Source organism: Microcaecilia unicolor, chromosome 3, assembly GCF_901765095.1.
Source record: "Microcaecilia unicolor chromosome 3, aMicUni1.1, whole genome shotgun sequence".
In the NCBI taxonomy this organism is placed as follows: domain Eukaryota; kingdom Metazoa; phylum Chordata; class Amphibia; order Gymnophiona; family Siphonopidae; genus Microcaecilia; species Microcaecilia unicolor.
The window spans coordinates 250,348,030-250,367,851 of record NC_044033.1 but is presented as its reverse complement, the minus strand read 5'-3'; the positions used below and the strand labels follow the sequence as shown (position 1 = coordinate 250,367,851).

At 47.6% G+C, this 19,822-nt stretch overlaps 1 protein-coding gene across 4 annotated transcripts in view; it reads left to right on the top strand.

Annotated features, from left to right (window-relative positions):
• The window catches only part of LOC115466455 (myosin-10-like), a 103,076-nt gene that overhangs the window by 60,035 nt on the left and 23,219 nt on the right, over positions 1 to 19,822 (top strand). For all 4 annotated transcript variants that reach the window (XM_030197682.1, XM_030197683.1, XM_030197681.1 and 1 more), the window contains exons 6-20: positions 4,173 to 4,199; positions 4,874 to 4,966; positions 5,824 to 5,887; positions 7,401 to 7,499; positions 7,881 to 8,024; positions 9,281 to 9,376; positions 10,218 to 10,336; positions 11,501 to 11,653; positions 12,287 to 12,460; positions 13,126 to 13,299; positions 14,339 to 14,453; positions 16,332 to 16,525; positions 16,800 to 16,921; positions 17,661 to 17,730; positions 18,778 to 18,938. In XM_030197682.1, coding sequence (XP_030053542.1) covers positions 4,173 to 4,199; positions 4,874 to 4,966; positions 5,824 to 5,887; positions 7,401 to 7,499; positions 7,881 to 8,024; positions 9,281 to 9,376; positions 10,218 to 10,336; positions 11,501 to 11,653; positions 12,287 to 12,460; positions 13,126 to 13,299; positions 14,339 to 14,453; positions 16,332 to 16,525; positions 16,800 to 16,921; positions 17,661 to 17,730; positions 18,778 to 18,938 — 1,805 coding nt within the window. The remainder of the gene's footprint in view (positions 1 to 4,172; positions 4,200 to 4,873; positions 4,967 to 5,823; positions 5,888 to 7,400; positions 7,500 to 7,880; positions 8,025 to 9,280; positions 9,377 to 10,217; positions 10,337 to 11,500; positions 11,654 to 12,286; positions 12,461 to 13,125; positions 13,300 to 14,338; positions 14,454 to 16,331; positions 16,526 to 16,799; positions 16,922 to 17,660; positions 17,731 to 18,777; positions 18,939 to 19,822) is intronic.

Genomic DNA, 19,822 nt, shown 5'->3' with positions numbered 1-19,822 from the left:
GTGTCATGGGATCTCAACGTCGTCCTCACCCAGCTGATGAAACCTCCTTTTGAGCCACTGAATACCTGCCATCTGAAGTACTTGACCTGGAAGGTCATTTTCTTGGTGGCAGTTACTTCAGCTCGTAGGGTCAGTGAGCTTCAAGCCCTGGTAGCTCATGCTCCATATACCAAATTTCATCACAACAGAGTAGTGCTCCGCACCCACCCAAAGTTCCTGCCGAAGGTGGTGTCGGAGTTCCATCTTAACCAGTCAATTGTCTTGCCAACATTCTTCCCCAGGCCGCATACCCGCCCTGCTGAACGTCAGTTGCACACATTGGACTGCAAGAGAGCATTGGCCTTCTACTTGGAGCGGACACAGCCCAACAGACAGTCCGCCCAATTGTTTATTTCTTTCGACCCTAACAGGCTAGGGGTCGCTGTCGGGAAACGCACCATCTCCAATTGGCTAGCAGATTGCATTTCCTTCACTTACGCCCAGGCTGGGCTGACTCTTGAGGGTCATGTCACGGCTCATAGTGTCAGAGCCATGGCAGCGTCGGTGGCCCACTTGAAGTCAGCCACTATTGAAGAGATCTGCAAGGCTGCGACGTGGTCATCTGTCCACACATTCACATCTCATTACTGCCTCCAGCAGGATACCCGACGCGACAGTCGGTTCGGGCAGTCGGTGCTGCAGAATCTGTTTGGGGTGTAAATCCAACTCCACCCTCCAGGACCCGAATTTATTCTGGTCAGGCTGCACTCTCAGTTAGTTGTTCTTCGTAGGTCAATCTCTGTTATACCCTCGCCGTTGCGAGGTTCCATTGACCTGGGTTCTTGTTTTGAGTGAGCCTGAGAGCTAGGGATACCCCAGTCGTGAGAACAAGCAGCCTGCTTGTCCTCGGAGAAAGGGTATGATACATACCTGTAGCAGTTGTTCTCCGAGGACAGCAGGCTGATTGTTCTCACCTACCCTCCCTCCTCCCCTTTGGAGTTGTGTGTTTCATCTTTTTGCTAGTCATTCAACTGGCGGGAGCGGTCGCGCACGGGCGGGAAGACGGCCGCGCATGCGCGGTGGGCGTGCCCTGCGTGCCGACCGTCCCGCGAAGCTTCTTTCCGGTTGGTGGGGGCTGCCGCGGACGTCACCCAGTCGTGAGAACAATCAGCCTGCTGTCCTCGGAGAACAACTGCTACAGGTATGTATCATACCCTTTACTGACAGCCGGAATCACCCAAGTCTTACAAACTCCAGGCAAGTGGAGCCGGGGTGCCTTCATGCATGCGTGGGTACTGGGGCTGGGTGGCTTCTCCACATCATGCTTTCAGCTGGTCCCCCAGTGCCACCTTCATCTCTGTCCTGGCATTTCTTAAGAACCCAAATCCCCTCCTTTGCTTTGCCCTCCGTTCCTTTTCTATCCAGCAGCAAAGAATATTCCAAAGAAGGTGAAAAGTCTCGAGTTAATAAATCGTTAGTCCCGTGAGGGTGGATGGGAGAGCAAACTTTAAAATTCAACCAAGTGCATTTTAAAGGATATGTTTTCCCAGTATACAAGTGAGGTAGTTCATTTTGCCTTTTTGCATCTTTTTTTTTTTTTTTAATTAAGAATTTTGTTTCTTTTTATAATTTGTTTTAATTAAAAAAAATTTTGTTCTTTTTAAAAAATGCCTCTTCTCATTGGCTGCTGTCAGCACTGAGTAGGGCCTCATGGTCCCTGCATACCGGACAGTATTTCAGGAGTACCTGTTAATATTTGTATATCTCTTCCCCCCCCTCCCCCCCCCAAAAAAAAACAACAAAAACGATTTATCTTTCTGTAACTTCAGAAACAAAAAGTTACAGAGAAAAGGGCCTCTCTAATGAGCACCTGGATTACGGACAATTACATTGTAAAAATAAACAATTAATTCTCTGTTAGTTCGGCCTACTGGATGTCCCCCGCCCCCCCCTCCCCCCCCAATGGTTAAGGTTTTCTGTCACAGTTGCCACATGAAACTTGTATCCTGTGCTTCGCACGACAGTCATGTTGGCTGCTTGTGTAGCTGCAGTGCATCTTGAGAGTTGTTGAAAAAACAAGATGGCTGCCTTCTTCCCCCATTAGATGACTTGATGTTAGATGCACTGTTTTTGGTTTGAGCGAGGTGTTCAAAAAAAAGTCTTGCCCTACTAGGCCTAAAATAGGTTGCTTACCTAACCCATTTTGACAAGGAGGCGGAAAGGCCACCTGTAGGCTGTGTCCTCTTCATCTTGAGGCCCTCTGTGGCAAGGGGGCCCAGCCCTGAATATGGCCCAGTACAGAGAAAATGGCTTATCCTTTTTTTTAAGGATCCTGAATGATTTTTTCCTTATAGCTAATCTTCCAAACAGGGTCACTAACTCATGTGAATCCAATCTAAAGAGATCGAACCAAATCCAATGATGTGTTGAGAAATACCTGCTTCCCGCAGGAGCAGAAAGAGGCAAAATTAGATCTGGAATTACTGTCTAAGGGTCAGACATAAGAGCCTTTCCCCCTCATTGCTTTCATTGTTTCCCCTTCCCCTTTGTTTTAAATTGTCGTGTACACCCCCCCCCCCCTCCATCCTGCCTCCCTTGTTGTTTTAAGCATTATCAGGTTCGATATTCAAGCCATTGAACAGGTCAACTTTGAGAGTTGAGTACTCAAAATCTTTATTTTTGAATCTGCTGCCCCAATGACGCCATGTTCATCCAAAATTTATCTTGCTCAAGAGGGGGAGGAGTGTGAGTGCTAGCCGGTTAAGTTAACTGGTGAAGCCTGTTTGGGAATTGGGTTGGCCTAAACATAACCGGATAAGTTATTTTTGTTAACTTTACACAGCGATTTCCATCGACCTGACTGAACTTGTTATAGCAGCGGCCTTCAGTCCCAATCCTCGAGGGTCACAGACAAGTTGGGGGGGGTTTCAGGATAAACCTAATGAATATCCCGTGAGATATATTTCCATGCATGCTACCTCTGTTGCTTGCTAATCTATGTCATGCATATTCATTAGGGTATGTTTAAAATGTGATACTTTTGCAGCCCTCAAGGGCAATTGGTAAATACCACCGGACTATATAAAGGTTCATTTTCAGATGGAGCTTAGGCGTTCGGCGCTGCATTGAAAAATGGGCTTTGTGGAGACAGGGTCCACTTATTTGCCTAAATTTGAGCACCATTCGCCCGCTTTAATTTACATAATACCTCCATTTGTGCACGAGTGGCTGCAATGCGCCTAAGTGGCATCTGTAAGTAACCCGAATCCCTGCCGCATTAAATGTGCTGTTATACGCCAATAAATGCTGGCGGATAAATACGGCAGGGACACGCGTAACTTAAAGTATCCTGAGGCCAATGCTCAAAACTCCCACCAGTGTTTAACACACGAATATGCCAGGTTTGCGTACAGGTTATTGAGTGCCAGCTGCTCAAATGGTTTCTGCACGGGTATTAACTGGTGCTGAAACCATTACCAAAGACCTCATTTAAAAAACATTTACCCCGTAGCTATGCTAGCGTTTCACAAGGTATGGAGCAGTCTAAAAGGGTTGGTTGAGAGGAGAGGTATCTAGCGACACTCCTCTCCTTCCAACCCAACCACCCCACCCCGGACTGCTTCCTGTTCTGGCCCCAGCCTCCCCCCCCTTCCTCTAATATAAAAAAAAAAAAACAACCCCTCATGATCGATTGTCTCCCCCTCCTGACTCGATCCATAATTTTTGAGCATCGGCCTCCCCCAACCCTCCCTTCTGACTCGCTGCCCCCTTCCCCCAATATTTAAAAAAAAATTAAAAAGTCCTGGTGGCCCAGTGGCCTCCCCCCCCCCCCCCATCGCAAACAAAATGCACTGTTGGTCTAGCGGACATGCCAAAACCAGGGGAGCTTCTTAGACGTATAGGCATCCAGTATCTGCTCATAGAAGTAGGTGTGTATTTTTAGTGGTATTGTTGAAAATACACCTAACCTAAACATTTACATCCCGATGCCCTGTTGAAAATTGACCAATAGTCCTTGAGCAGTCACTTAATGTTAACTCAGACCCGTGCCTGGTTCTCTTTCCTGGCTCTCCCGCTGCCGAATACCGATCCCGATGTTCCCATTCATCTGTTTTTAATTTGATTTAATTCCTGACATATTTTTTGTTTCATGCGTGTCTGTCTGCTGTGCTGTTTGCCATCTGTCATCACAGTCGTCTTCCTCCACCTCTGTTTCTTACGTAAGTAATTTGATGGCTGTAAATTTTGATCTGTCATATTTGAGGTTTAATTCATTTAATCTTTTGTTTGTGTCTGTTTTAATTTTTCCTGTATAAATGGCTCCTACAGTGCCTTTTGCTGGGAGAGAATGGAACTGCAGGATCTTTGAGCTCCCCCTGTGTGCACAGTGCTTCTGCACCATTCCTAACAGCACCGCCAGCAGGGAAAGGCTGGGACTGCAGGAGCTGAGACTACTCCCCCCCCCCCCCCCCCCCCCGAGCTCCTGCATCATTCCCTACAGTGCCTTCTGCTGGGTGTGACTGGGACTGCAGAAGCTGTGAAATTACATCACACCCAGTGCTGCTGCATCATGCCCCATAGCACATCCTACTGAGTGAGGCTGGGATAGCAGGATCTGTGAGCTCCCCTCTGTCAAGTGCTTCTGTACTATTCCCAACACCGCCTCCTGCTGGGAGAGGCTGGAATTGCAGCTCCCCTGCACCATTCCCTACAGCACCTCCGGCCGTGAAAGGTGGCATTAATTTTGCTCAGTGCTTCTCCCATGAAATAATTGATCCTGAACATCCATCCTATTGGGTTTGACTTGATGGTAGGAAACTTGGATTTCTTCTGTTTTGCCCTTGAAGTGACCTCTTCCTTATTTCCTGTTCACTTTGACTTGTTCCTTTAACAGGGAGAGCTCGAGCAGCAACTGCTACAGGCCAACCCCATCCTGGAAGCCTTTGGTAATGCTAAGACAGTGAAGAACGATAACTCCTCTAGATTCGTAAGTGACAACTTCAACTGGTTGCGTGTCCTAGAGCTTGTACATTGAAGATGTTGGGGCTTGGGTCACACCAGGAAGCAGCCTTCTCCCCTGCTCCTGAGTCTTTCACCACATCTTCCTGCCCTCCACCTTCTGCTTCTCCTAGAAGCCTTGCCACCTGTTCCCTTCAATCTGACCGACAAAATGGGGGCAATCTTTGAATGTTTTGCCTTTTGACAATTGGGGTATCTTGTCCTTTCCCTGACCAGCATTTCTTCCAGGAGTTCCGTAGTCCCTAAGGGCAAAGATCAGGACCGCTGTCCCTCACCCAACACCCACCAAGTCTTGTACGTTAAACTTTGACCTAACATGGCTTACACCATCCTCCCTCTGCACCCTCTCCATTTTTAGGGCTCCAAAGCAGGGCGTTGAAGAAATAGACCCCTTTGCCACAACTCTTTGTGCTGCCTGGGTGACACTATTCCCCCCCCCCCCCCCCCCCCCCCACACACACACACCTTCATTGTGCTCATTGGTTAAAATGCTCTGTTAGGGTCTCGGAGTCTTTTACAGACCCTTTTTCATTCAGTGGCATTGCAGTTCATGAAAACCTTTGAGTGTAACGTTCCTCCCCTTCGCTCCCACACCTGGGAAGAGCTCTGGAAAGAATTGTGAGCTCTCAGAATGGCCTCATTTGGGTTGAAATCCAAAATCAGTGGCAGAACTGGAGTGCGTTGGGCTCATTTTACACAGGCATGGTTAGGGCTCCTCATTTCTTTAAGAGGAACAGGGTAGTAGTTAGAATGAACAATGAATACTGACTTTGATTTTCTCTGATTCTTTCTCCCCATCCTTTTGTTCTTGTCTTCTCTCTCCAGGGCAAATTTATCCGGATTAATTTTGACGTTTCAGGCTACATTGTTGGAGCCAATATCGAGACCTGTATCCTGCAAAGTTTTTGCTTCTGGTTGGGGAAGAGTCTGGGGAAGTAGTGGATTTTCATGTTTCAGTTTTGTTTTCCCTGTTTTTTTTTTGTTTGTTTTAGTATTGTATTGTTTTATTATTAATTATGCACTGTCTAATATCTTATTGTGCTTGTTGTTTGGGACTTATGGCAATGTCTATGAATGTTTTAAATTAATAAATTGTGGGTTTTAAGTATCAGGGCCTCAGGTTCCTGACTGGCAAGGGAAAGGTCTTTCTTTCCCTGAATCAGTGAGCATCACAGTTGTTCCTGGTGAGGTGCACACAGCAGCCTCTAGGTCGTCAAGAAGATCTAAGTCGGCTGGCCCCGGCTGATCCAGCTATGGATTTATCCCCGGCGCCTGCTTGGACCTGTAATCCCAAAGAGATGGGAGTAAAAGTTCATCGGGAGGGGGAATGCAGGACTGGCTTGTTCTGTCCTGAGTAGCTTGGAGTTTATTGGCAGTTGGCATCGACGGAACACATTATTGGGGAAAAAAAAACCCCATGAGGTTCTTGCAGAGTTTGAGATAGAGCAACAGTCAATGTGGTATCTCCTCTGCTTACGAAGATACAGTTTTGCATAAATGCATAGGCGGCGAGTCTCAATTGAAAGAAAGCTCTGGAATGAGGGGACATAGGATGAAGGTGAAAGGGGATAGGCTCAGAAGTAATCTGAGGAATTAACTTCTTCACAAAAAGGGTGGCAAAATCATGGAACAGCCTCCCAGTGGAGGTGGTGGAGATAAAAAGAGTATCTGAATTCAAGAAAGCTTGGGACAAGCCCATAGGATCTCTAAGGGAGTGAAAGGGAGAGTAGATGGCATGGAAGAGCAGATTGGATAGGCCACATGGTCTTTATCTGTCTTCGTTATTTCTGTGTTTCTATGAATGCAGCTTGGAGAATTGATTTTTTTTTCCTTCGGTGAAATATAGTGGAGGCACCACTGAAGGCATTTTTTATACTCCTGAAGCAGGCAGTGTGCTGAAACGTGGCTGCATCAGGTTTCATGATGATTTTTTTTCCAACAAAGTGTTCCGTGGATGCTTTCCTGGTTTTGGGGGACCTTGGCACTCCCATCGTTACACTTTGGTGGATATTGGTCTCGTCTTCATTGTGTTGGCAGTTGTACCAGACGGAGACCTTGGGATGTGGCATGGAAAGGAGTTTTCTGGAGAGAAGGAATGTTGCCTCCCTCCCTAACTCTGAACATGGTAGAAATCTGCACCTGGCTTGGTGTGAAGTGGTGGAATGAGGTTGACCAAGCTGAAGAACGGACTTCTTCCAGAGAAGGGCTACACATGTGTCTGAAAGACACCTGTCTGGGGAGAGCCAGGGTATACAAGAGGCTTCTCACTTCCTGTTAGACGCCAGCCAGAGGGAAATCTGGAGCTGTTCTGGGAAAGGGTACTGTTGTATATGGGGCAATGCCCAAGGTTCAAGATCACGGTGCCTGCTCTGTGGTTTCTTCTCCTTGATTTGGTGGCTCAGATCTCCTGGAGAAGTCTCGGGCTATACGTCAGGCAAAAGATGAGAGAACCTTCCACATTTTTTACCAGCTGCTGGTGGGATCTGGAGAGCATGTCAAAAGTACGTCCTACGTTCCTCTCTGCCACCACCACCACCCTCTTCTTCTCCCAGTCCTCACCTGTCCTGACAACCCCCCTCTTCTTTCTTCTATCCCCTCTTCTGTCTCTTCCTTCCCTCTTGCTCCTTACTATTCACATGCTCCTCTCACTTTCTCCTCCGTAGTCATCATTGCTAATCACATCTTCTTCCTCTCTGTCAGCCCCTCCTCCTCTCTCCTTCTCTGATGGGCTTCACCCTTCTTGTATGGATGGGTAGGGGGGAGAGCAACAGACAGCACAGAGGTAGAGCGGGGCTGAGCATGGAGCAAGAGATGGTAATAGAAAGTGGTGGAGGTGGGGGATAACCGAGGAGTGACAATTGTGCCTTGTGTTTTTCTTTCAGCTGACCTGCTCTTGGAGTCCTTTGACCAGTACCGTTTCCTGTCCAACAGATTCCTCCCCATACCCGGCCAGCAAGATCAGGAAATCTACCAGGAGACCCTGGAATCCATGAATATCATGGGGTTCTCCCACGAGGAAATCATGTGTGAGTCACATCCAAACTCAGGGTCACTTGTGCGTAGACTTCCATTCTGTCATGGTGCCCGATGCTGCCGGGGAGAATGGGGTCATTGAGGCAGTCAGTTCGGGTGTTAGACTAATGCCAGGCGTCTTCAAAGATCACGAGGTACCCAGGGCTTTTGAGAGGTGCAGATAGGTCCCTTTCAAGTATCTGGTAGTCTTCAAATCTTATCTGCTCCGGCACCTTGGGATAACTTTTGAGGTTAATCAAAAAAACACAGCCAAGGATCCGGATTTCTCAGAGTAGGGGGAGAGGTGATGGGGAGATTGTAGGGCTGCTAGGCCTCATGCTAGGCTCATCCATTTTATTGAGTAAGATAGGTGTTCTTACTGGAGGAGAAAACATCTTTAATAGAAGTTTAGGTACAAGCAAAAAAGCCCGTTTCACGAAAAGTGAAACGGTCCCTAGGAAGGCTGTCGTCTAAGCGATTTCTCCTCTCTCCCCTGCCCTCCCCTCCATGTCCAGCGATTCTCTTCTCCCATCCCATCCCATCCATGTCCAGCGATTCTCTTCTCCCATCCCATCCATGTCCAGCGATTCTCTTCTCCCATCCCCTCTTATCCATGGCCAGTGACTCACGTCTAAGCGATTTTCTCCACTCTCCCCTGCCCTCCTCTCCATGTCGAGTGATTCTCCCCTTCCATCCCATCTCGATGTCCAGCGATTCCCCTCCCCTCCCCTCCCTTCCCTGTCCAGTGAGTTGCCCCAGCCCCCACCTGCCTCCCTTTTAAGCACCCAAGGTCGAGTTGAACCCCAGCCCTCACCTGTCCGCCGTCATCTTCCACAACAGCCCTCTTGTCCTTCCTGCCGCCCTGCCTTTAAACCTTTCATTTTACCTCAGGTCACAGCAGCAGCAGTGAATGCAGCAGGATTGGCTTGCGTCACCTCCAGCCTTCCCTTTTCTTCCCTCTCAGTGTCCCGCCCTCCTCTGACATCATTTCGTCTTTCCGCGAGGGCGGGACACTGAGAGGGAAGGGAACACTGGAGGCGAGCTGACGTCAGCTCATTTGCATACGGTTACGAACCCAGCCATCCATCCAGGGAGGCAGATTGACCAATTATTATATAGAGATATGTTTATCATGGAGCCCACTAGGGTGCCCACCTTGAAGGATGTTGGATACATTCTTTATGCCCTTGGGCTCCTCTGAGTTTCCCCCCTACCAGACAGGGTTCTCCGTGAGTTTTAATTTTTGCCCCTCCTTCTCCATTTCCCATAGGCATGCTGCGGATGGTGTCGGCTGTTCTTCAGTTCGGAAACATCGTATTTCGGAAAGAGAGGAACACGGACCAGGCATCCATGCCAGACAATACAGGTAAGTGGGGGGTGGGCTGGGATGGGTAAGGGGGAAGAGTTGCTGAAATTGCAGAAATGGTTATTTCCATGCCTGTTTAAAGTTGAGTTAAAAGGGGTAGTCAGAGAAGACAGGGCCTTAGTGAAGACATTAAATTAATTCCTTCGGTCTTCACCGAGGAAGATGTGGGAGAGATACCAGGGCCAGAAATGGTATTCAATGCTGACGAGTCAGAGAAACTGAACAAATCTCTGTAAACCTACAAAATGTAACGGGACAATTTCTCAAATTGAAGAGTAGCAAATCATCTGGACCAGATGGTACACATCCCAGAATACTGATAGAATTGAAAAATGAATTTGCAGAGTTATTGTTAGTATAGTAGGGTTTAAAAATGTTTGGATAATTTCCTAAAAGAAAAGTCCGTAAGCCATTATTAAGGTGGACTTGGGAAAATCCACTGCTTATTTCTAGGGTAAGCAATATAAAATCTGTGTTACTTTTTTGGGATCTTGCCAGGTACTTGTGACCTGGATTCGCCACTGTTGGAAACAGGATACTGGGCTTGATGGACCTTTGGTTTGTCCCAGTATGGCAACACTTATGTTCTAATGAGTTTCTTGACGTTCCTTGCATTTTCAAGTCTGGCATCTCCTTGCTTTGATTCACTATGTTCTAGCTTTATCAGCCATGATAGAATGTTCCAGAGCTGGCAGGGGTGAGGCAGTGAGGAGAGTGTGAGTTTCACCAGATGTAGCAGGCCCCCATACCAGCTCTCGTCTCCCTCCCCTTCCTCCCAGTTTTATGTGAATTTATACTGGAAATAATCATATCCATTCATTTTATTTTTAAATCTCTGCAGCCGCCCAGAAGCTCTGCCATCTCCTGGGCTTGAACGTCACCGAGTTTTCCCGTGCCATTCTCATGCCAAGGATCAAAGTTGGGAGGGACTTCGTCCAAAAGGCACAAACGAAGGAACAGGTGAGCAAGGGAGGGGACACAACAAGGTTGAAGGTTGGGCCTGGGGCCGTTGGCACTGAGCCATTTATACCAAGCACACATATATATGAGTGGGGTAGGGAACTGGGCCCCAACAGGTCAAGAAGCAAGCAAGTCAGGAATAAAGAAAGGAGGAGAAGGGGCCCCAACCCAATACAAAAAGGTGTTTTCTCCATGAAAAAAAAGAAGGTGACACGGGTTGAGCATGAAGCATGGGAGTGACTGGTTGAATGCCACACAGTGGCTGCAGTGGGTGTTGCTTATAGAGGTGAGAGGATTTTAAAGCTCACTGTTGTATGGGGCCCCATCAGGATTTCTCTTGAGGTTAAATCTGTTGTTAGGAGAAATAAAGTCCATTCTCCTGATGATAATTTGTAGTATATCAGAGGGAGGAAGGGGGGATGGGAGGGTTATTTAAAAAAATTTTTTATGACCCTGCTGCTTGATGGCATTCTGTATATTGGGGGGGGGGGGGAGAGGTGGGGAGGGAGGTGAGAAATAACAGATGGGCTTTGAACCTTTCTCTAATTATTCATCTGCATAGTTTTGCTATATTGTTACAAATACACATGCATTAGATTTTTGTTGTGGTTGCTGTCTTCTCATTTGTAAATCAATAAAAACTAATTTACATAAAGAGCATGGGGCCCTTATTTAAAATGTTTTAACCAAGTCCTGCCCAGTGAAGTCAAACTGGCCTGCTGTAGAGCAGGTGTGCAGCAGTATTTCGACAGCACTCTATGGTTAATATTTGTTCTGAGCCAGGGATGGACTCGGAAGATATGTGAGGACAGCAGATATTCAGTTCAGTGTCAGGCAGCGAACCGGACATGTTGAGCTGCACACAGGGTGTCATTTAGCTATCTGTTTACAGCACTGAATTTCGGCTGTACCAAGATAGCTTCCAGGTGCCACCAAACAACCCAGATATGATCTGATTTAGCCAGCGGCATTCAGCGTTGAAGAAACGCCAACTACTGTCAGTTGAATATCAGCATTATGTCTCCTTCTCTAGAGCCGCACAGTAGGCTGGTTGTGTTAACAATGACCCCTCTTGTCAGTCATGACCCCTCTTGTCTGTCATCCTGAATCTGACTCAAATCACTGACCGGGGGTTTTCTGTTTTATCCCCGCTGCATTCTCCAGGCGGACTTTGCGGTGGAGGCACTGGCGAAGGCGCTATATGAGCGCCTTTTCCGCTGGCTGGTGCATCGCATTAACAGGGCCCTGGATAGGACCAAACGGCAGGGCGCCTCCTTCATCGGTATCTTGGACATCGCCGGCTTCGAGATCTTTGAGGTAAGAACCGGAGAGGTTGGGGACAGAGCTGGAAGATGTGATGCCTCTCCCGTCAACATGCGTCTCAGGGTACATTCCTCATCTTGGTATCCTCAGCTAGCCCAGAAGGCTAAAATAATGCAATAACCACCAGGTACTGATGGCAGATTGTGGCCTTGTAAGCCTTTGATTTTTTTTTAAACATTTTTTTCTTTTCTTTTTTTTTTATCTACATTTTTTCTGTCTCCGCATTTCCATTCTTCCTACTCCTTCTTTCTCTGTTTCTCTCTGATAATCTCTTCTTCTCCACACCTTGCCTTTTGATCTGACTTCTCTGTCTCCATTCATTTTCTTCCTTCACGTTTTCATTCTTTCCTCTTATTCTGTTATCCTGCTCACTGGGTCCTCTGAATTTCATCTTGCTTTTTCCTCCTATTCTCTCTTACCTTGTTTACTGGCTCCCTCTATCTTTCACTTCCTGAATTTCCTTTCTTATCTTTGCTCACTGGCTTCCTCTGTCTCTGAATTTCTTCTCGTTCCCTCTTGTATTTCTTTTTCTTTCCTAATTCTCTTCTTTCTTTTTTTTCCTCTGTTGCTCTTGGTTGTTCGATCTGTGTTCTCTTTCCTCTTTTTCACTTCCTTATCTGCCCACAGCTGAACTCGTTTGAGCAGCTCTGCATTAATTACACCAACGAGAAGCTACAGCAGCTCTTCAACCACACCATGTTCATTCTGGAGCAGGAAGAGTATCAGCGCGAGGGCATTGAGTGGAACTTCATTGACTTTGGCCTGGATCTACAACCCTGCATTGATCTGATTGAGAGACCGGTGAGCAGGAAAGGGGCAATAAAGTCACTAAGTCTTGAAGAGGACCTCAGTCAACCACAAGCATAGAAGAGTCCAAAGAAGATCATCTAGAACCAGAGAAAGATGGGGCTGGGAGACACCTCAGGAGATCATCTAGGATCCGAGAAAGATGGGGCTGGGAGAGACCTCAGGAGATTATCTAGAATCAAAGGAAGATGGATGGGGCTGGGAGAGACCTCAGGAGATCATTAAGAGTCAGAGAAAGATAGGGCTAGGAGAGACCTCAGGAGATCATCAAGAGAGAAAGATGGCACTGGGAGGGCCCTCAGGGGATCATCTAGAATCATAGAAAGATGGAGCTGGGAGGGTCCTCAGGGGATCGTATCGAATCATAGAAAGATGGAGGGAGGGTCCTGAGGGGATCATTTAGAATCTGAGAAAGATAAGGTTGGGAGAGACCTCGGGAGATAATCTAGGATAGAGAAAGACGGGGTTGGGAGGGATATCAGGAGATCTTCTAGAATCAGAGAAAGATGAGGCTGGGGGGGGGGGGGGGGGGTATCTCAGGATATCATGGAAACTTGAGAAACAAACAGAGTGGACCTCAAGAGTTTGTGTTAATTATAACTGCCTTTCTCTCTCTCTCTCTCTCTTTCTCTCCCTCCCTGTTATCTTTTGTGCCCCAGGCCAATCCTCCTGGTGTCCTGGCCCTCCTTGATGAGGAGTGCTGGTTTCCCAAAGCCACCGACAAAAGCTTTGTGGAGAAGGTGACTCAGGAGCAGGGGACGCACCCAAAATTCCAAAAACCCCGGCAGCTGCGAGATAAAGCAGATTTCTGCATTATTCACTATGCCGGCAAGGTGAGACATTGGGTACAACGAGAAATGACGCGTATGAGGAAAGTGTTGAAGAGGCAGAGAGGAAGGGTTAGATATGTGTGGAGTGGAGTGGAGGAGTAGCCTAGTGGTTAGAGCACTGGTCTTGCAATCCAGAAGTGGCCGGTTCAAATCCCACTGCTGCTCCTTGTGATCTTGGGCAAGTCACTTAACTCTCCATTGCCTCAGGTACAAACTTAGATTGTGAGCCCTCCTGGGACAGAGAAATATCCAGTGTACCTGAATGTAACTCACCTTGAGCTACTACTGAAAAAGGTGTGAGCAAAATCTAAATAAATAAATACAAGCCGACACCTGAGTAAGGCGCACTTAGGGCAAATTCGATAAATCCGCAAGCAAATCTGCGAACACCCCCTTTTCAGATCTGTGCAAATTAAGTTAGGTGCTGTGCCTTATAGCAAGCAGCGAGATGTGTGTGCAAATGCCAATTAACATCGATAATTGGTCATTAGTGCCCAATTAGTGATGTTCCAGCGCTCTTTATTCAATGTTTTTACGCGCATGCAAAGTTGAGCGCCGATTTTTGAGCACCATATAAATAGAATCCAGTGGTAAGCTTTTAGAATGCCGGCAGTTATATGCATAATTGCCACATACAGGCATGCGTTTGCTCCTACCGTTGAGCTAGCATAAGTGCTTGCACCTCTAGTGCGGACTTATCCTTGTGTTCTGCGACGGTAATTAAGTGATTAATTATCGTTGTAGAGTTTCCTGATTAATTATCGTTGTAGAGTTTCCACTTAGTGCACACGCTTCAGGTGCCTTGTACAGAATTACCCCTGTGTCCCTGCCCCAGAGAGCATATAATCCATTGAGGGATCCAAAGCAGTGGGAGAGATGGTGACTTGCCCGCTTCCTCTTCTCAATCCATTGCTCGGTCAATTAGGCCACGTCTTCTCTTAAGATCTTAGGACACTAGGGGGAAGTATTAGTTGAATCTGCGATTGAATCCCTCACCTTTCCAGGTCTGTTGACATATCCTTGATCTGTTCACTTTGCCCAGGTGGATTACAAAGCAGATGAGTGGCTGATGAAAAATATGGACCCGCTGAATGACAATGTGGCCACCCTCCTGCACCAGAGCACCGACAGGTTCACCGCTGAGCTGTGGAAAGATGGTGAGGGTCTAGGCCTGGAAATTTCACTCACCCATGCACAGAAACTGCCCAAGGGGGAGCCTCTGTATTGTTTGTCTAGCCTTGCCAGCTTCATAGATATTTAAGTAGGGTGGTCTAAACGACAGAAGTGGTGGGAGATGCACCCAAGATTAAATGTCAACCCTTCTGATAGTGGTTAAGTCTTACCTCAGGTCATCAGCCTGGAGTCGTCCTGGAGGGGGATCTGATTTTCACATGAATTTCCCCTTCGTTGGTTGAAGTACTGGAGGGCGTTTAGTTGTCTGATGCAAATGAACCCCCTGGTAAGGTTTCCAACCTCCTATCATAGTGGAGTGCAGGAGGGAAGGAGAACTACAATTCCCAGAAGGCTTAGGGCCTTGAGACACTTCCTGAGTGTTCCCCTGAGGCAGATGTTACCTTCCTGCTCACACTGCAGCCATTTAACCCTTAATTGTTGAACCAACCCAAGAATGACCCAATAATAATGTTGAGCAGACACAGGTTCTGTCACCAGATGTGTCCAGGTTTGTTCACAGCAGCTCATTTACAAAATCTCTGGTAATTTCTGTGGTGGTTCTATGACTTAAATGATTTGAGTCTTCTGAGAACCAAAATGGCACTTCTCGTTGTTGCTGAGTGAAAAAGAGGCCCCGTTTTCTCTAATTTTGTCCAGTCTTATCCTGTCTTTGCATGTCCTTTACTAATCTGTTGGGTGTTTCCTATCTTCTTCCTCCTCTTCTCTCTTCATCTTTTCTCCCTCACCCCTCCTGCCCATTTCCTGCATCTCCCCCCCCCCACTCTCTTCCCCCCCCCACTTCATTTTTTTCTGGGCGATATCTCATAACTAACTTCCAACTCTTCATTCCTCTGCGTCTCTTTCATACTCTCTCCTTTGAGCTTCGTTCTTCCTTCCTCTCTCCGTCTTCTCCTCCTCCTGTCTCCAGAGATCCAGAATATTCAGAAGGTCTATTTCTATGACACCTACGCCGTGCTGTCCCAGGGTCCAGGTGAAAGTATGTGGCTTCGTTCTCTGTCCACTCAGCATCTCCATTCTCTGCTTTGTAGCTAACCAGGCTGTGACTGGCTTTACCCACTGTCCTTTTCTATGCTTCTGCCACTTTCGCTCCTTCATGCCTGTTGTGAAGCGTCCATTTATTTATTTATTTAGCAGAGTTATGATTCGCTAAGTCCCTCCTACACTCTTTTGCCTTTTCCATTCATTGCCCTGTCTTTGTTCATGTTTTGTTCACCATTGCTGGTTCTTCAAAAGCTGGCTTGCTTGGGGGAGGTGGAGGGTGGTCGTCTTCCCAGCCATCACTCAACAGTCACATCCACTAACCACACCAGGAAAGTGTTCCAAGAGGAGCTGTGGGCCCTTGCTGAGAACTGGGATAACTGGGAAGTGGCTTTAAAAAATGGGAATGTGAACCCCAGATAGCTGTGAATGGTGGCCTCCAATATCATTGACCCAGGAGGCGCCACTTCTAATTTCTCCCTCCCCTCCAAAATAAAATAACTACATCCCTTTGCTTTGAAGTCATCTGTACTGGCTTCAAGGGGTTTGGCTGAATAGTTTCTTACAAGTATTGAATGTTACGAAGGAGGTAACTATGGCTGTTTCAGGCCCTTGGTACTTCCTTGTGAGATAATCACAGAGGAAGACGGGATGAGGCTTGAAACAAACTTCACTTGCTGTTGAGAGGATTTAAACTGACCAGAGCTAGAGAAATGAGGCCTCTCCTAGCAGGAGGTGCTGTAAAGAATGAGTAGGTCCACTGGGTGTGCTAAGGTTTTAGTCTTGGCCTTTCCCGATAATACAGGGATAGGAGTGGAGGGAGAAATTTGTGGCAATCTCATGACCTGCCTTCCTTCTCACAGTGGACCGCATTGTGGGCCTGGACCAGGTGAGTGGAATGGGCGACATGTCCTTTGGCTCCTCGTACAAGACTAAGAAAGGAATGTTCCGGACAGTTGGGCAACTTTACAAGGAATCGCTGTCCAAGCTGATGTCCACCTTGAGGAACACCAACCCCAACTTCGTCCGCTGCATTATCCCCAATCACGAGAAAAGAGTGAGTACCTTGATGATGGTGCCATCTTGGCCTCTCCCACTCGCTGGTCAGCCGGCCTATGAGCTGAGACAAAATGGTCGCCCTTGAAGCAGTACCATGCTCTTGTTCATAGTGGGGGTTGCACAAGTTTCCATCTCCTTTCCCTTTCTTCTTGCTCCCTCCTCTCCTTAGCCCATTTCCCCACCTTGTACAAATCAATCAATCCAATCCAAAGTAAACATTGTTATTCTGAAGGCCCTGCTGTCTGCCTAACTCCTGTGCATTTGCTTTGCAGGCTGGGAAACTGGAACCGCACCTGGTCCTGGACCAGCTGCGCTGTAATGGCGTCCTAGAAGGCATCAGGATTTGTCGCCAGGGCTTTCCTAATCGTATCATCTTCCAGGAGTTCAGACAGAGGTAACGCTATAATCACTCCCAGGCTCTAGAATGATGGAGAGGGCCTCAAATGTTGCTCTTCCTACTCTCCGCCCCTGGACCGCCCCTTACCTAGTTGGTTACTCATTTGATGGAAAGGGAGGATATTCAGCAGTTAAAGCTTTTGGAATATCGAGCCCTTTGCTTATTCCACTCCCTTTGAATTCTGGCACCATTTTTGGTTGTACTTCTCAGGGAAGATTAGAACTCTTAAGTTAGTAGAGTTTCACATTTGATAGATTACTGGTCTGACTTTGAAGTCCTTTCCCCCCATACCCCCTCTATCAGGACGCTGGGGTGTTGGAATGAGGAAGCAAGCCAAAGAGGAGCAGGGTAGGCCGACTCTTTCCAAACAACGAGGGAGACGTGTGTACAATTAAGGTCTTTATTGAAAAGCGAGGTTCAGATAGTCTTTCTTGTGCCCCTGCTGGAGATCCAAAGGTGTTTGCAAGGCCCTGTACAAAGGGTATATAGTGAGCGGCGGGGGCACACTGACAGGGCCCATACTAAGTGGAACTCCTGAATACTGCTGGTAGAAATTCTCCTGTCTACAAGCTGGATGTGATTCCTAGTATGCGACATTATGTAGGTCTGTGATAGGAGAAAGCAAGACAGAGGGTCTCCCTCTTCTCAGACGGGTGCCTTCTTTCCTGAAGACGCACGTTTCTCCCAAACCCCCAGCTCCCCTCCTGCTACTCATTTTCTTCTGCTTCTTGTGCAGGTATGAAATTCTGACACCAAACGCCATTCCCAAAGGATTTATGGATGGAAAGCAGGCTTGCGAGTTGATGGTAGGTGACTTGGGGGGGGGGGGGGGGTCATGTGTGGTTGTGAGCAAGGATAAGAAAGTTTTGGCGGAGGGGTTATTAGGTGTGGTGGGAGTTCCTTGACTCTTAAACCCCCTGGGATAGCCTGGTGTGTAAATGTAACCAGGGTTAACCTGTGTGGTGAGAACCAGATGTTGGTCAAGGACTGTAGGGTTCTGGTGTGGTCATAGGTCCTTTGAATGCAGAATCAGTTACCACGTTCTGCTTTGAGTTTTTGCTTGGGGTTTTTAAAAATAGCTTTTGTAGAAATTTAAAAAAGAAATCATCCCTCTTGTCCCCATTTCACGGGATGTTGATATGTGTATTTCCATTTCCATGCAGCACATCAGCAGATTTATTTTTGTTTTTATTTTTTTCACATTGAGCCACAGGGCGCCCTCCTGGCACATACCTGAGGCCACCCTGGTGGTCTAGTGAAGTCTTCAGGGCAGGAAAGATTCCCCCATCTTTCCTGCCCGCTGCTGGTGCTGACCCTCTTGCTGTCACATCTTCTTTAAAATGGCTGCCGAGACGTCCACCTGCCGCCTCACAAGACTTCAACGGAAGTCTCGCAAGACCGCCCCGGGAAGTCTCGGCAGCCATTTTTAAAGAGTGATGTGGCTGTCAGCACCAGCAGTGGGCAGGAAAGACTCCCCCGTCTTTCCTGCCCAGAAGACTCCACTAGACCACCAGGGTGGCTTTAGGTATGTGCCGGGAGGACCCCTGGAAGCGTGGGGCCCTGTGCAACTGCCCTGTTACCCCAGCCTAAGAATGGCCCTGCAGCTATGTTTTGCTTTATTTCTATTTATTACCCTCTGCTTCTCAGTATGCTATTCCTTAGATTCTTGTACAACCTGTCTGTGGTACAACCAACATTGTTTACTATTACATACAGGTACTTTCTCTGTCTCTATAATCTGAAAGCTATTTAAATCATGCTGTGTAACATTATTCCGGGGATCCGGTTGGGCTTCAGACAGCATTGAGGGGGTTGGACATGCGTTTAACCCCCCTCGTCTTTTCCCCCCACAGATCAAAGCGCTGGAACTGAACCCAAACCTGTTCCGGATCGGGCAGAGTAAGATCTTCTTCCGAGCTGGGGTGCTGGCCCACCTGGAAGAGGAGCGGGACTTGAAGATCACAGACATCATTATCCTGTTTCAGGCAGCGGCCCGAGGCTACCTGGCTAGGAAGTAAGTGATGTGGTGGAGGGGAGAGGAGGTCAGTGTTCTAAAGAACATCAAAAGTAACTTGGAAACAACATCTGGGGAATATTTGAAAGGTATTAATCAGCAAACGAACCTTTTCCGGAGATGGGAAGATGGTAGAACGAGAGGACATGAAATGAGATTGAAGGGGGGCAGACTCAAGAAAAATGTCAGGAAGTATTTTTTCACGGAGAGAGTAGTGGATGCTTGGAATGCCCTCCCGCGAGAGGTGGTGGAAATGAAAACGGTAACGGAATTCAAACATGCGTGGGATAAGCATAAAGGAATCCTGTGCCGAAGGAATGGATCCTCAGGAGCTTAGTCAAGATCGGGAGGCGGGGCTGCTGGTTGGGAGGCGGGGATAGTGCTGAGCAGACTTATACGGTCTGTGCCAGAGCCGGTGGTGGGAAGTGGGACTGGTGGTTGGGAGGCGAGGATAGTGCTGGGCAGACTTGTACGGTCTGTGCCAGAGCCGGTGGTTGGGAGGCGAGGATAGTGCTGGGCAGACTTGTACGGTCTGTGCCAGAGCCGGTGGTTGGGAAACGGAGCTGGTGGTTGGGAGGCGGGGATAGTGCTGGGCAGACTTATACAGTCTGTGCCCTGAAGAGCACAGGTACAAATCAAAGTAGGGTATACACAAAAAGTAGCAAATATGAGTTATCTTGTTGGGCAGACTGGATGGACTGTGCAGGTCTTTTTCTGCCGTCATCTACTATCTACTATGAATCCCATAACCTGCAGCACCGCTCACTTCAGTTACGATATCTGGTCAAAATAGCACCGTCAAAAAAAGCCCTGACAAAATGGCCCCGATTTTAAAAAGCCCCCACACAAAATAGCCCCGACAAAAAAGCTTGCATCATAACAGC